At 53.1% G+C, this 14,270-nt stretch overlaps 1 protein-coding gene across 15 annotated transcripts in view; it reads left to right on the forward strand.

Moving 5' to 3' along the window:
• EBF3 (EBF transcription factor 3) overlaps positions 1–14,270 on the forward strand; it is a 118,725-nt gene that overhangs the window by 73,988 nt on the left and 30,467 nt on the right. For 9 of the 15 annotated variants that reach the window (XM_059050900.2, XM_059050913.2, XM_067024306.1 and 6 more), the window contains exons 7-9: positions 4,526–4,607; positions 8,456–8,600; positions 14,002–14,132. In XM_059050900.2, coding sequence (XP_058906883.1) covers positions 4,526–4,607; positions 8,456–8,600; positions 14,002–14,132 — 358 coding nt within the window. The remainder of the gene's footprint in view (positions 1–4,525; positions 4,608–8,455; positions 8,601–14,001; positions 14,133–14,270) is intronic. The other 6 variants (XM_059050914.2, XM_059050924.2, XM_059050895.2 and 3 more) reach the window with 2 other exon arrangements.

Below are 14,270 nucleotides of genomic sequence, written 5' to 3' on the forward strand. Positions count from 1 at the left end.
CTGCGTGCGAATAGGTAGTTTCAGACAGGTGATAGCCACGTGCAAAGAACAGCCGCTGAGACGGCTCCAAGTTTCTTTTTTCTCCTCAATCACCAGGGTGCGCAGGCCAAGCCCACTGCATTTCTAAGGAGACAATGCATTTCTCCTTTGACCAGAGGGAAGGAAGTCATCATTACATGATTAGTGGCTTCAGCTAGGTGAGGAACAGAAGTGCGGGAAGGCGGGCGAGGATGGGTGGGTGTTAATTACCTAACGCGCTGCTGGCAAGATAATTGTGTCAGTGATTTGGCCACTGGTAAGTTGCAGCTTTTGATAAAGGTGGGCAAGTTCTTAGCTACTGGAAAACAGGAGGGAAGGGGCTGGTGTCAGATGAGATGCATCTCATCGGCTTTTCTCTGACAAACCAAATTCATTCCTTATGTAATTGATAACGGCCTTGGCCAATTACTTCACACATTACAATACACAGAGGCCCCCTTTACAGGTTTTGCAGGGCTGTAATTAGCTATGCTAATACCCCCTTTATTGGGCCTAATATTGCTCAACACCTTTTGCCATCCTGGAACCCACTAGAGCCCCATGGCCTGTCAGGACCGCTGATTATTGAGAAGGATAGCTTTAATCAAACATAATTGCAGTTAATTTTTCTCTCCTGCTCTCTGTTGCCAGCGTCTAATGCCACGGACTCCTTGATATTCCATTAAATTACAATTAAACAGCCTCCTTTGTTTCTGATTGTCCTGAACAACACCACAAAGTTCTGTAGCCGCTTAAAGGAGAGTGTGTTTGGTCCTAATTGCCTGCTGGCCCACAAAGGGCCAATTTACACAATACCCATGTAGAATTTAAACAGTTCATAATGTAATGGATATTACACAGGAGCCTAACACTACAATTAAAATGATTTTCATCAGATAGAGAAGCCCTGGTTAATCAGCTTCATAAAAGTAAATATAAATGAACTAATTCATAGCTTAAACACACAGAGGGGGAGCAGACTTTGAAATCGGTTACTGAGGTGAGGGCTTGCCCCTCATTGCGTGATGCCCGGAGTGGGCTCCAGCTAACACGGTCAGTCCTGCTGTTCGAGCCCCGCTGAAGGTGCCCGTGTCCTGCCGCTGAGCGCTTCCGGGGGGGCCCTGGTGTCGTTGGGGAGGATGCTGGCACAGATGCCACCGAGACCGAGCTGAACTTTCTGCTGAGCATAACTGTCCCTGCAGAAGGGAGGGCGGCCCTGGAGTCTCCAGCTCAGGCTCGAGCTCTCAGTGGCTGGACCCAGCAGCTCTCCCACCCCTGCCTCCCAGTTAGAGGGCCCCCGGGCCCACCTTCGCAGGATGCCCCAGAGTTTGGAGAGGGAGAGGCAGCCTGTTGTTACCAGCTCTCCTAAGAGCGAAGGAGATCACCCCACGTGGCTTCTCTGCTAATCCGCACGCGCCCTGAAAGAGGAAACCTGACTTCCAAAGTAATGAGATCACACCTTTCCCCCTTCTGATAGCTGCTGAGAACTTTCCAGGATTTTGTGCACTGTTTCCGAGTGGAGCATTACTGGGGACTTTGGACTGATGTGTAGCAGTTTTGCCCTGAGCTGCTGCTTCCCCTCCTGCCTAGGAGAAACAAGTAAATAAAGCCCATATTTCAAGCTTGATTTACTCTGGTACCTACTGTGAAAGATGATGACTCTTTAGGGAAATAAAGACAGGGTCAGGGAATTAGTGTACATAATGGTCATTTTGATGATGGGCCAACAGATGCAGCCAGGAGCACACCGTACACAATTAAGCATAATGTACTAATGACAGGTTAGAATTTTTATCGCCTCTTTGCCATCGAGCAGCAAATCCATGGTTAGCAGCAATAAAGAGTTTATTGGTGTTAAAGCCAAAGATTTTCTGACATAGGAAAGATTTTTCCTTTCATAACAAGAGTATTAAATCCTCTGTGTACCAGACTCTAGAAGTGAGATATGTAAAGTACCTGTCAGATGTTTCTTAGAAAAAAGCCAATTAAAGGGTAATTGTGTAAAGGACGGGAACTACCATTCGACTTCCGCGTTCCTTTCTCACCCCACCCAAACCACCCCCACACCAGCGAGCCCTCGCTAGCAGAGGCACCCTCTCTCTCCGGACGTGATGGGGCGCGGGGTCAGGAGCCGTGCGCTGGCTGGACCGTGCCGCCCACCTCGGGGAGGCCTGGTTGAATCCTCGAGGAACCGAAACGAGGGTGAAACCTCAGCACAAGGCTCCTCTTCTTCCATAAGGGCCCAACCTGCGTCCGTTCCCGTGCACGTTGGGCCTTATTTTCGTTTGTGTAGTTGGGGCGCCCGAGTGCCCGGGAGGAGGGATCCTGCTCTGTAGGGCCGTACACTCCAGACCTGCAGGTCTTTCTAAGTCCTCTCGCTGCTTTTTGAGAAACTTTGAAAAGAACCCTACCATTGCCGACGCATCCAAAACGTGTCAGCGTGTGTGTGCGTGTGCACACGCGCCCACCTGCTCCGGAGTTGACCCCGAGATGCTCGGGGTGGTGGCGGGGGCCCAGCGCCCAACTTTGCCCATTTCTGCAGCCGACGGGAGTCAAGGCCCACGGGGGCCGGGCCGTTCATGCCCTCAGTGACCACGCACGGCGAGGGCCGTTCAGGCTCCGTGCCCGCTCTGCTCTCCGGGAGGTGAGAGGGTGAGAGCTGTGGCTAAAAAGACAGCAAGGAATTTAAAGAAACCTCCTCTGGAGGGGGTAGAAATCCGACCACACAAATCTCCCCCAGTCGGCTCCATGCAGAGGAGCGGCCCCGGCCGGCGCCTGCCTAGAGATTAGCTGGGTGGTAATGTGAGGCGTAATTGCGCCATGTGGCGGCCCCCAAAGTGAGAACCTAATTGCCTGACAGGACGGTAACTTTGTGACGCCCTCACCTTGTTAGGCCCTTATGCGGTTGGGCGCAGGGTGGCCGCAGGTGCGCTTAATTTACCTCGCTGCAGAGTGCGTGGGGCTTAATTGCACCGTGGTTGTTAGGAGAAATCGGTGGGCGGACGGCCGGGCAGCTTACTGTATGCTGATGGCAGATGGTGTTCAGAGGCGCGGCGAGCTAAGTGTATAGGTGAGGCGAGTTAATAAAAGATGTAAATTCTGGCCTAAAATAGTGAGGCCGCGTGGGGCTGTAAGGACATTTAATTAAGTGGCCACTATTCTTTTTCCCGTCAGTCGGATCTTCCTCTGCTCTGGTGGAGAGTCGTCCAGGGTGTGTTGGGAACGCAGCTGGAGACGTGAATCTCAGTCTCCCAGATCTTTTCATTTTCTGATATGATAATCAGCCACAAGGAACCTTGACCGTCAGGTTGAAGTCAAGGAAATCGCGTGAAACTCCATAAAAAATTAGTCATCGACCAGTAGGACAGAGGATCTTTGGGAAGAAGAGAGAGGAGACATTTGTTGATAGCCTTGTGGACAGGGTGTCAGCCCAGAGGCCCCAGCTCTTTGGGGCTCGGGATGCGAGCGGCCTTCTCCGGACGAGCCGAGCTGGTGCAGGGCCGAGACCCCCTGTTCTCCCGTGGCTGGCGGTGCAGCCAGGCCTCCTGGGGTCCACGTGCTCCTATTGTGAGCCAGAGCTTCCATGTTTGTCACAGAGCACGCGGGAATGGGGAGGACAAGGTGATGATGTTTCTGTCACAGCATCTCAACACTCTGTCAGGACCCCTGAAACGTCATGCTTCAGAACAAGGCCAGGCCTTGGCGGGAAGCAGAGACAGCTCTGCGACTAGCCTCCCCTCCAGCCGGGGCAGCGCTTGGTCCCCTCCCCCTAAGCAATGGTTTCCTTGCCTCGTGAGGGGGTGAGGGGGCGGCCTTGATCGGTCCCTTCAAACCACACGTAGGCCTTTCACAGAAGTCGTTGCTGCCCTTCAAGCAGCACCCCAGATCTTCTCTTAAGAGTCACACCTATTGTAACTTGAAAAGCCCATCTTTAAAAGTGTGTTTACCTAGGCAATGATGGCCCCTGGGCTTGGGTTGCCGGGTAGAATTCAGCACGTCCAGTTAAATTTGAATTTCGGAGAAACAATTTTTTTTTTTTTTTTTTTTAGGACAGGTACACTTTGGGACAGGCCTAGCCTAAAAAATTATTCAATTATTCGCTGTTTCTCTGAAATTCAAATTTAACTCGGCATCCTGTGTTTTTATTTGCTGAAGCTGGCAGCCCTCGCTGGGGTGGACAGGTCCCCAGTGGTTAATGGTCTTTTGCAAAGATCCAGGTGAGAAATGGCCAATTTAAGTCACGGTTGTTATTATAAAGCTTGGAAACCCCCAGTGTCAAGACAAATGTCAGTCACTGCTTCCTTGTGTGGAGATCTTCCCCGGTGGCCAGCGGACCCAGAGCTGCCTGCCTGGCCTCTCCCGAGTTCTCTCTCTCCCTGTCACTCCCGACAGGGCAGCCAGCAGGTGGTATGGGGTCAGCTCCCCATACGCGAGAGTGTCTGTCTTAAAAGTCTGTGTCTTTTGTCTGATAAGCCCTAACCAGTATCCATTTTTTGTATTTTTATAGATTCTTTCTAAAGTTTTTCCTCAAGTGCAATCAGAACTGTTTGAAGAATGCAGGCAACCCTCGGGACATGCGAAGATTCCAGGTACACGATTCCGGACCGTGGCCCAGACCTGACACTGTGAAAGTTGAATTCCCTGATGCTGCAGTTGTTCAGAAACCAATCTTTAGTTCTCAGGGGCTTGGGTGCAAATGAGCCAGGATGGGCTCACTCGAAAGAATATTTAAATCGAACGCTTTAAGAAGGATGGCACCTCAGTCCGCCAGAGTCGTGGAGCCCAGTCGTGGCCCGTGACAACGCGAAGCTGGCTTTGGAAACGTGACCTGAGCTCTTGCTCTGGTGACAGGCTGTGCCTCTGCCTCCTGGGCCAGTGCACAGCGCCCTGGTCCTCTGCGTCGGGCGGCGGGGTACCCCGAAATCAGAGTGATCGGAGCTGTAGGTTAGGGTGGAGTCTGTCTTACGTTCAGTCGTGGTGAGTCCTGTGGGTGTGTTTCAAAATGACTGTTTCAGGATTTTTGCAAGTGAAGTCCTCATAAGGTTAGCATCTCATTTAGTCTGTTTCCTCAGTTGCACCTTGCTGTTCATGCTTGTTCAGTTGGCTAGACTCTGGAGCCCATGCTGAAGATCTTCCTTAGGGATGGATCAGTCTGTGGTAGGGGAGGACCACTAGGTAATATATGGGGTGTGCTCAGGACTGAGGGGGCTGCACCTGTTCCACGCAGACCTCTACCAATTCCAGAACGTTTCCCCAGCTCAGCTGCCCTCCCCTGAGGCTGGGCCGCCCTCGCCTCCTTAATTCCACACCTCGGAGCTAGACCGTGTTCCCGAACCCAGGCTAACTTGTCCTCTGGTTTGTTACCCTCAGATCAGAGCATTTCCTCTCGAGGAGAGGCGTGGAGAGCCAGTTGGGCTCAGGGATAAATTCTGATCCAGTCATGGTTTTCTGGCCTTTGTGTGTGAACGGCTAGGAGGTGACTTCGGGGTGAAGGGTGCTCAGCACGCACGATGGACTGTCTTGCTGATTTTCAATTGTAAAAATATCTGGGCTGGGACCCAAAACCGCTCCTGGCCCCTACCCAACAGAGAAGAATTGGGGAGCTCACTGCTAGGTTGGATGTTACCAAATACTTCTTTGAGATTTAGACTAGTTTACCATCAAATCACTCAAGGCTTTTTTTTTTTTAGAAATGTAAGTTACGCTTCAGTCTTCAGGCGAAATGTGACATCTGTCTTGACATCCAACCAGCCAGTCGGAGCGGTGGAGCCCGTGGACCCGCTGACAGTCATGCCCTGACCCTGGGGGCGGTGTCTCCTGCAGACAGTGGGGCGGGGCTTCCGCTTCTCTTGCGCGAGGCTTCGCGTTGTTGCTCCATCGAGCAGAGTGGAGGTCACACATTGGCTCGCCTGTGGCCGAAGGCCGCGTCAGTCGCAGGTGGAGCCCGCAGTTACTAGAAGGACTTCCTCCCTCTATTCAGCTAATCTCTCTGCCTCTCAGGAGGTTTAACTGGACTTAACACTAGGTCAGGGCTTACACAACATTTCCAGTGGGCACCGCGATCTCGGCACCTTTCTGTAGGTGCACCGCAGGGCTGGCCCGGCCGAGAAACAAACACAGCTTGTCTGCTTTCTCTGCTCAGCTATGCTTTTCCCTTGGTGACTGACCTATATAGAGATGACAGAGCAAAGACAGTGTCCCTTTTTATTTTTATTTTTACCCTTTCTTGTTTCTTTAACTTATCACGGTCTAGGAACGTAAAGAGGATCAAGTCTGCGGCTCGGTGTTAGTCCTGTGTCTTTGCACCCCGTTCGGGGGAAGTGTCGGTAGAGGTCCCCCTGCGCCCAGGGTGGGGCCTGGTGGACAAGCTGCTAGGAGGGTGCCTTTGTGACCCCGGCAGCCCTGCGTCCGCTGCGTAGAGGCTGCCAGGCGAGTAGTGGCCCCAGAGTGGGGTCAGAGCCACCCCTGCTAGGGCAGCGGAGATAGTTGAGAGAGGCGATGCTGAGACGTCTGAGCCTGGGCCCGGGGATGCTGCTGGTGGCACTGACACCATTTCGAGGCACAGAGGGGCCTGATGTTGCGGAGACTTTAACGATCTTGGCGACGCCCACAGCCAGAGAGAGTCATCTGGGAAGGTGCTCCCTTCCTTTGCGGGGGTGTGCGTGCAGCGGGTACTGGTCCTGCCTCACAGTCTTCTTGTGGGGCCTGAGATTTTTGTAAAAAATCAATTACTCATGGATGTATTTACGTATAAGTATGCAGCTTTGCTTTTTAAAAAATCATATTTATTTGCAATTACTTTTATGTATCATTTTTCCTTAACTAGTAGACTTTCTTTTTTGTTTGTTTGTTTTTTGCGGTACGCGGGCCTCTCGCCTCCGTGGCCTCTCCCGTTGCGGAGCACAGGCTCCGGACGCGCAGGCGCAGCGGCCACGGCTCACGGGCCCAGCCGCTCCGCGGCACGTGGGATCTTCCCGGACGGGGGCACGAACCCGCGTCCCCCGCATCGGCAGGCGGACTCTCCACCACTGCGCCACCAGGGAAGCCCCAGACTTTCTTTTTCAGAGCAGTTTTATTTAGGTTTACAAAAAAATTTCACAGAAAGTGAAGAATTCCCATGAGCCCCTGGCCTCCCCTCCCCCCGCCTCTCCTCTGTTATTAGCATCTTGCATGGGTCTGGCTCAGCATTAACGGAGGTCCACTGTAGCTGTGGCTTTGAACTCACCATACGTGGCATGCCTTGACGTGTGCCCACCCTCCTGCCCAGCTGTCCTCCGTGGGGTCGTGGTTCTCTAGGTGGTGCCAGCCCTCTCCACTGCCCAAACATGGCAAGGAACTGGGCTCTCCCCACCCCAAATCCAGGCTCCGGCCCCCCGTCCTGCCGTAACACCCAGACTTGAGCCTGTGCTCGTCTGTGCCACTCCAGCTCTTCTGGAAATAATGCAGCACACAGACCCGCCTCTGCTCGAGGAAACTCTCAAGGCCGCTGTGGTCTCCTGTTTCCTGGGTCCATTAGGTAGGGGTGCCATTTCTGGGGTGCTTGTTCCAGGCTCCCCTGGGAGGACGTCTGGGGTCCTCAAAGCCGTCCCTGCCAGTGTGACTTCCTTTTTTACTTCTGCAAAGCACTGAGCATGTGTGGGAGCCCGGCCCCCATCTCTTCCCCGGCCGCCCCCCCGCCCCCCAACCCCGGACCTGGACCTGGACCTGGACCTGGACCTCGGGGCCACGCCTTTCCCTCCAGCAGGACCACACTCCCTTGGCAGAGCGGGTGCTAGCCACATCCTCGCCATCCTTCTCCGTGAACTTGAGAAAGCGTACTTTCCCTGCACTGAAACCATTTTATTCCTGTTCAACTCGGGTCTTTTCAGATGCAAAAACGTTCATTACCAGACATTGGATGTAATTGTGACATTGACCCGGGGATCATTTGATGATAGGATGTGGGTAGCAGAAGCAGCTTCTGATCTATGAAGCCTTTTTTTGGGAGGCGGGCAGCTCTGAATCCCCACAACTCTTCCAGGAAGGACAGAGTCTCCAGTGGACTCATTTTAATTAGATAAACTATCTAATCAATATGTGAACAGGTCAATCAAAATAGCAGCTTTAAAATGAGTGGCTGGAGGGGTGTCTCTGAAGCTAATGGTGAGAAGAATATTTCTGTGGATTGAATTCACTTGTTAGCATAACAGGAGATTAAACTGTAATTAGTGCAGCAGCGGGTCTGGAAGAGAAGCAGTCGTGAGTCACGGCAAAACTGCCCCCACACCCCATCAGCCAAAAGCGCCGTGCACGCACATGGCCTCGAGGGGGATCCGGGAGCGAGAGCGGGTCGCTGGCTCGAGACCTCGGGGCCTGGCTTGCCGGGGTGCCCATGGGGGGCGGGGGCTGACGCCTGGCAGGGCCCCGACTCCGGTTTCACCCGCGCTTGTCTCTGCAGGTTGTCGTGTCGACCACGGTCAACGTGGACGGCCACGTGCTGGCCGTGTCTGACAACATGTTTGTCCACAACAACTCCAAACACGGGCGGCGGGCGCGCCGCCTGGACCCGTCAGAAGGTACGGCCCCTCCTTATCTGGAAAATGGTAGGCACATGCTACATGCCTTTTCGTTAATTTGCCATGCTTCTTTTTCTTTGTGCCATCCTTTCTGTTGATTCATGCCCGGGTGCTCCCACCAGGCCCCCTCGCTGGTCAGAACCCCGTCCCTGGGGCAGAGCCCCCCGCCCTGGTGTCCCCCTCCCCTCCCTCACTGGTGGTCTCAGCTTTCCCACCCACCTCACCTGCCATGGCCCTCACTTTATTGGTTTGTCTGTGTCTAAGCTTTCTTTTGCTGAGCGCTTTTCCTGCAGTTTTAATGTATTTGGTTTTATTTTGGCGTGTCTAGCCCCCGTCCGGCTCATCCCCAGATGCTTTGGGCACCGTCTGGTGGCGCCCACATCCTGGTCCCGTGAGCCTGAGCTCATGGGCTTCAAGGACCTCCTGGCCCTCCATGGAGAGCAGATCTCTGTGTGCGCGCGCGTGTGCACGCGCCTGGGTATTCACACGTGGGGGATGGGTGGAGGGGGTGAGGAGAAACACGGCATAAAATGTTGCTAACCAGATGCTTTCAAGCGATGGACTGCTTGATAAAAGAGAAGAATTTCGGTAAGGGTGACAGGCAGGCAGGCGTGTAAGTCAGACTTCAGCAACACGCAGACCCTGGGCCTTCCCAAGTCGCCCTGTCACCAGCTCCGTGCGGACGCGCGGGTCCCGCCGTGTGTCCCCTCCCCTCCAACATGAGGTCCTTTCCTCTCTAAGACATTTCACGAAAACCATGAGATTCTGACCAATACGAATTGTTGGGAAAGTAATGTGAGGTTGTTTCGTTTTTAAGTGAATTGCAAACAAAACAGCATGATTAAATTCTTTAGCGCCGAAGAACCCATAAAACTAAGCAGTTAGAAGACACATTCTCTAGACTGAGGTCTTGGATTTAGGAGCCACCCGTGAGGCAGACAGACATGTACACAGGAAAATGAACGAAGCCCGTGCAGGTCATCAGAATGAAATATGATTCAGACATAAAAACTGGAAGACAATTTGTGAATCTGCTGCGGTCCACAAAAATAAACTAATTTGTTTTTCTACATTAATGACTAAGGTGTAAGGGAACAAAAATATCATAATTAAAGGTCGCCCTGGGTGCCAGGGTCATTAGAATCTGTGACGTACTGTTTATCTCCTTCTTATGCACTGAAGGTAGGTGCGTGTTTTGCTTAGTAACCATCACTAATGAGGTTCACAATTAAGAAGGCTGGATCCCCATCCTCAGCACCCCGCTTCCCCAGAGAGCCAGTGCTGGCAACGTGATAGGTTCACGAGGCCCCCGCAGCCCTCTGGTGTTAGGTTGTAGCGTGGGTCCAAAATCAGCCTCCTCTAATGAGCTATTATGATCTGAGCAAAGTACAAGTATTTATTTTTGTAAGTAGCATGAAAAAGCATTTGACTGTAAGCAGAAAATGTAGCATTTAGAAAAATAAAGGCCACTCGTGGGTACCTTGGAGATAAAACCCAACTAATCAAAAGCTATTTGCAGAAGCAGTCTTGCTCGAGATTATTTTAGGTTTGTTTTTCAGTGTTTTAAATCGACGTTTAAACCAAGTCACTTTCTTGCAAGAGATTGAAATATCTTACCCGGTCCTCCCAAACGACGCATAATTAAAAGATGCCAATAGGTGACTCTCAGAACTAGCACATATAGGTCTTTGAGAAGGAGGCATTAGTCATCGGTGGGAAGGCTTTCGTTTGTTGCTCTGTAATTAATGCCCAGCTCTCAAGAGCCCTACAGAATATGACGGGGTGCTCTCTGGGATGAAGAGAGAGACGCTTCCTCCACTTACCGAGAGGGCTGACGCTTAGGAAGTTCATTTTAGGGTCTGGATGTATCGTCCCCAAAGCCCCTTTTCTTCCTTCTGCCTGGCTAGTTCATATCTTAGGGTTGGATGTTGGCTTTGCATCGGTCCCACATTCTTTAAGGAGAAAGTGCCCCTGTAAGCCTTCGATCTGTGCTTCTGTGCAGCCTCTCCTGGCTAACACCTCATTATCCAATCATCTAATATTCACCAGCAGTGAGTACACACTCGCGGACGGTTTCCAAGTAAACTAATTCCCCCTGCTGCTGCGTGGACGGCTGCCATCGCGTCCTTTGAGCTCACAAAAAGCAAGGCGGATTTTATTTACAGTATTGAACACAAGCGAGGGGAAAACAACCATTCTACCTTCCAGCACGGCCCAGAAGAACTCAGGCTTTCTTTTTTTTTTTTTTTTTTCCTTGTCACTTGTCCCCCTCATAAACGACTCCAGCCCTGTTTAAACCTTCCGTGAGCCCCGCCCAGCACCCGGCCTGCCGCACAGAAGCGATTTGCATGCCAAGGCCGTAATGCGGTTAGGTTTATGCAGTGAGGACGACCGAATCCAGGCTGCGGGGGCTTTAGCGAGTTAAGGGAACAGATGGCCCTAGGAGAGGTAAAAGGTATAATCCTATCAGCTGGAGTATCAGCCCGCCATCTGGACATCCCGAGCACAATTACAAGACATTTTAGCAGGCAGAACAAAGAAGTCTTCATGAGGCAAGATTAGGCCTGTTTGAGTGCCTCAATATTGTGAATGCAGGGGAAGGTGACAAATGCTGTGATATTACTCAGGAGAGCTCGCTGATTAACGGGAACCAGGACGGGGAAGCTGTTTACTAATAGAATACTGGATGTGACCCCCAAAGAAAGACCGGGGGAACCCAACGGTTCTGTCCACATCACTGGGCTCCAGTTGCATCACTTTCACTTTTTTGAGCTCCTCGCCCCAGCCGTTGGGCCCCCTGGTCCCCAGACCAGCCAGTCCTTGTGGGTATCCAGGGTGCAGGCACGCAGGTCGTGGAAGCCGGGGTGCCCTCCTCCCCAGCAGGCTGAGAGGGGCTCCAGCAGTTAAAAGAGGTCCCAGCGCAGGTCAGATCGGCGGAGGAGACGGGCCACACCTCCTCTTCCCAGCCTGCGCCCCAGGAGGCTGGGCCACGCGGAAGAGCTTGCAGACCAGGACCGACCGGCCTTCAGGGCTGCTTCCCACCACGGGCCGGCCCGGGGAGAGGTGGGGAGCGCGCGGGGGGCTCCTCCTTGCCCGTCTTCAGCTGCCGTGCCAGCTCCTGTCATCTGCTTGAGTGTATTGTGCACGTATATCATTAGATCTCTGACGCTGTCTGTGTAATTCATTTTGCTATGGTTCCCATTGAACACATGTTCCCTCTCTCTGTGTGCATTGAAATGTATGCAAATACAGGCAGGAGGAAGATGGCTATCGGCTGCTGCCGAGGAGGCCGAGGCAGGCCCGGGGTTCTTTCCGCTGAGAAGCTCTGCGGACTCTGAGATGCTGTGGCTTTTCCACTGGGCCACAGCTGCCAGATAGCAATCTCCTGTGCGTGCAGGAGATCCTGGATTTTTTTTCTTTTTTTTCTTTTCTCACCTCCAAAGTAAATTTGTTTACTGTAATTTTTTTTTTTTGGTGAATTATTTGCCATAATTGGCTGTGCTGATGAAGGTCACCCCCTTGGAGGGGGCTCGTCAGTCTTTAGAGAGCTGATCCTTCTCAAATGCTCTCCATGCAATTAAGAAAAGCAAATGTCATTCGGAAGCCTCAGAAATGAAAATTTGTATGAACTTATTAGCATGAAGTCAACAGCGCTAGTTAAGGGCAGGTTCCCAGTGTGTGCTCTGCGCTCCTGCTGCAGAGGGAAATGCGCAGGGAATGAGCAAATATAACCCCCGCTAGTCCAACATTAAAGCAAACAAAGGAAGGTGGTGTCACGCGAGCCAAACAACAATACCTACCGGTGATTAACTCGCCGGGCGTGTGTGGCGCTGCTTCTGACCCGTCAGGGAGCCCACGCGCGTGGGCTTCCCGAAAACTCCCGCTTACGAAGATGTGCGGCCAGACCTGACCCCGAGTCTAAAAAAGGTGATTTACCTGGAGCTGAGCTTACTCGGGGGGCTCAAATAAGATGAGCAGCCTGATAAGGCCCCGAGAAGGCCTTTGGAGGCTCATACGCACCCGTGCCAGGAGGGGTCCGGGGGCCGCGTGGTTAAGCCACTGCTTGTTTACCAGGCTTAGTTACTACTTTCTGGACAAGTATCCACGGAGGTTGTTGTGAGTGACGGAAGATCACCAAATGGAGAGGGGCCCCCTCGGGCCGGGGGTCGAGTTCCTTCACCCGCCCCGCCGTGAAGCCGGCAGGACTTAGGACGACACGGGGGGCCCCAGGGCTCGGCGGGGGGGGCCCTCCTCTCTCTCTCGATGGAGGGTTGAGGCCTGGGCCTCCTCTCGTCTGGGCCATAATTGTGTCCAGACGGCATTAGCCAGGAGACCTGGCGGACCTTTGGGGCTGTGTCGCCACCCAGCACACCGGCCTGCACAGCCTTCTTTTTTGCACCAAAGGTAACAATACAGAGAGGCCCAGGGCCCTGAGCACGGCGCCCAGCCAGGCAGAGGAGGCCCTGCAGGCCAGACGGCAGCACCCGGAGCCCTTCCCCAGTAACGGGCAGCTCCTCCTATGTGGGACCTCTGCCAGTGACAGGCCATCAGAGGCGCTCGAGAAGGTCCCCCAACATCACGTGGAAGAAGAGCTGATCAAAGGCCGGAACAAAGCCGGCCTCCGTGAGGCTGCAGCCTTCAGCCCAGGCCTCTGCTCGCTGGCCGCTCGCAGGGCTGCTGGGAGCACAGTGCTGGACCTCCTGGCGCCCCTCCCTCGTGCCCCCGCCCTCGCTGTCTGTCTCCCCTCCCCCAGCAGGCCGGGCCCGCAGCAGCGTTGTAATAACTCATGCAAATGTGAGCGCTCCCAGACAAAGGGAGGTCAGGCCGGCGGCTGGGGATTCCTGTCGACAAACAGTATTAGGTGTAAAATGTGTACCTTTGACAAAAGTATTAATATCGTGCTTTTGATTTTTTTTTTTCCTGATGAAAAATGAAAAGTCGTAATTGTGAAGTGACAGAGGAAAATGAAGTTTTGAACCAAAAGGCAAAGTTCGCGGATGAAAAAACCCAACCCAATTAGCTGCTTATGAGGAATCGAAATGCAAGGCATTTGCTCCTCCATCTCCCTCATCAGCCTTTGACTGACTCTGCCCAGATCTGGACCGCAAAGCAGATAAATCGACGTGCCACATGCACGCGATGCTTAATCATTTGTAATAGTCATATTTGCCCTGAAACATAATTTGCTACATCAAGCCATTTTTTTTCCCTCACTCACTGGTATTCCGTGGCTTGGCCTTTGCTTTATAAAACATTTAAGAGTTTGCTTTAAACACATCAACGTGCTGATCTACGATTGCCCTTTGCGCGCCGCCCGCCCGGAGGAGCGGCCGCCTCTCTCCAGCCCCGCCCAGCGTGGCTGGAGGTGGGCAGCGTGGCGGCAGCGTGGCGGGCTCTAAGGTCTGCGTTCTCTGTCTTGTGCGGGCAGCCACTCCGTGCATCAAGGCCATCAGTCCCAGTGAAGGCTGGACCACGGGGGGAGCGACCGTGATCATCATCGGAGACAACTTCTTTGATGGGCTCCAAGTTGTGTTCGGGACTATGTTGGTATGGAGCGAGGTAAGCCCGCGAGATCGGTGCGCGTCCGGCCGTGGCTTTGTCCGTGGACCGTCGGACGTGCTGTCGACGGTGCATCCTGTCGCCAGATCCCTTGAAACCGACGGTCCGCCCGTGGCAGGGGCTTCTCCGGTGGGCGGG

The sequence above is a fragment of the Kogia breviceps genome, chromosome 2, assembly GCF_026419965.1.
Source record: "Kogia breviceps isolate mKogBre1 chromosome 2, mKogBre1 haplotype 1, whole genome shotgun sequence".
Taxonomy (NCBI): Eukaryota; Metazoa; Chordata; class Mammalia; order Artiodactyla; family Physeteridae; genus Kogia; species Kogia breviceps.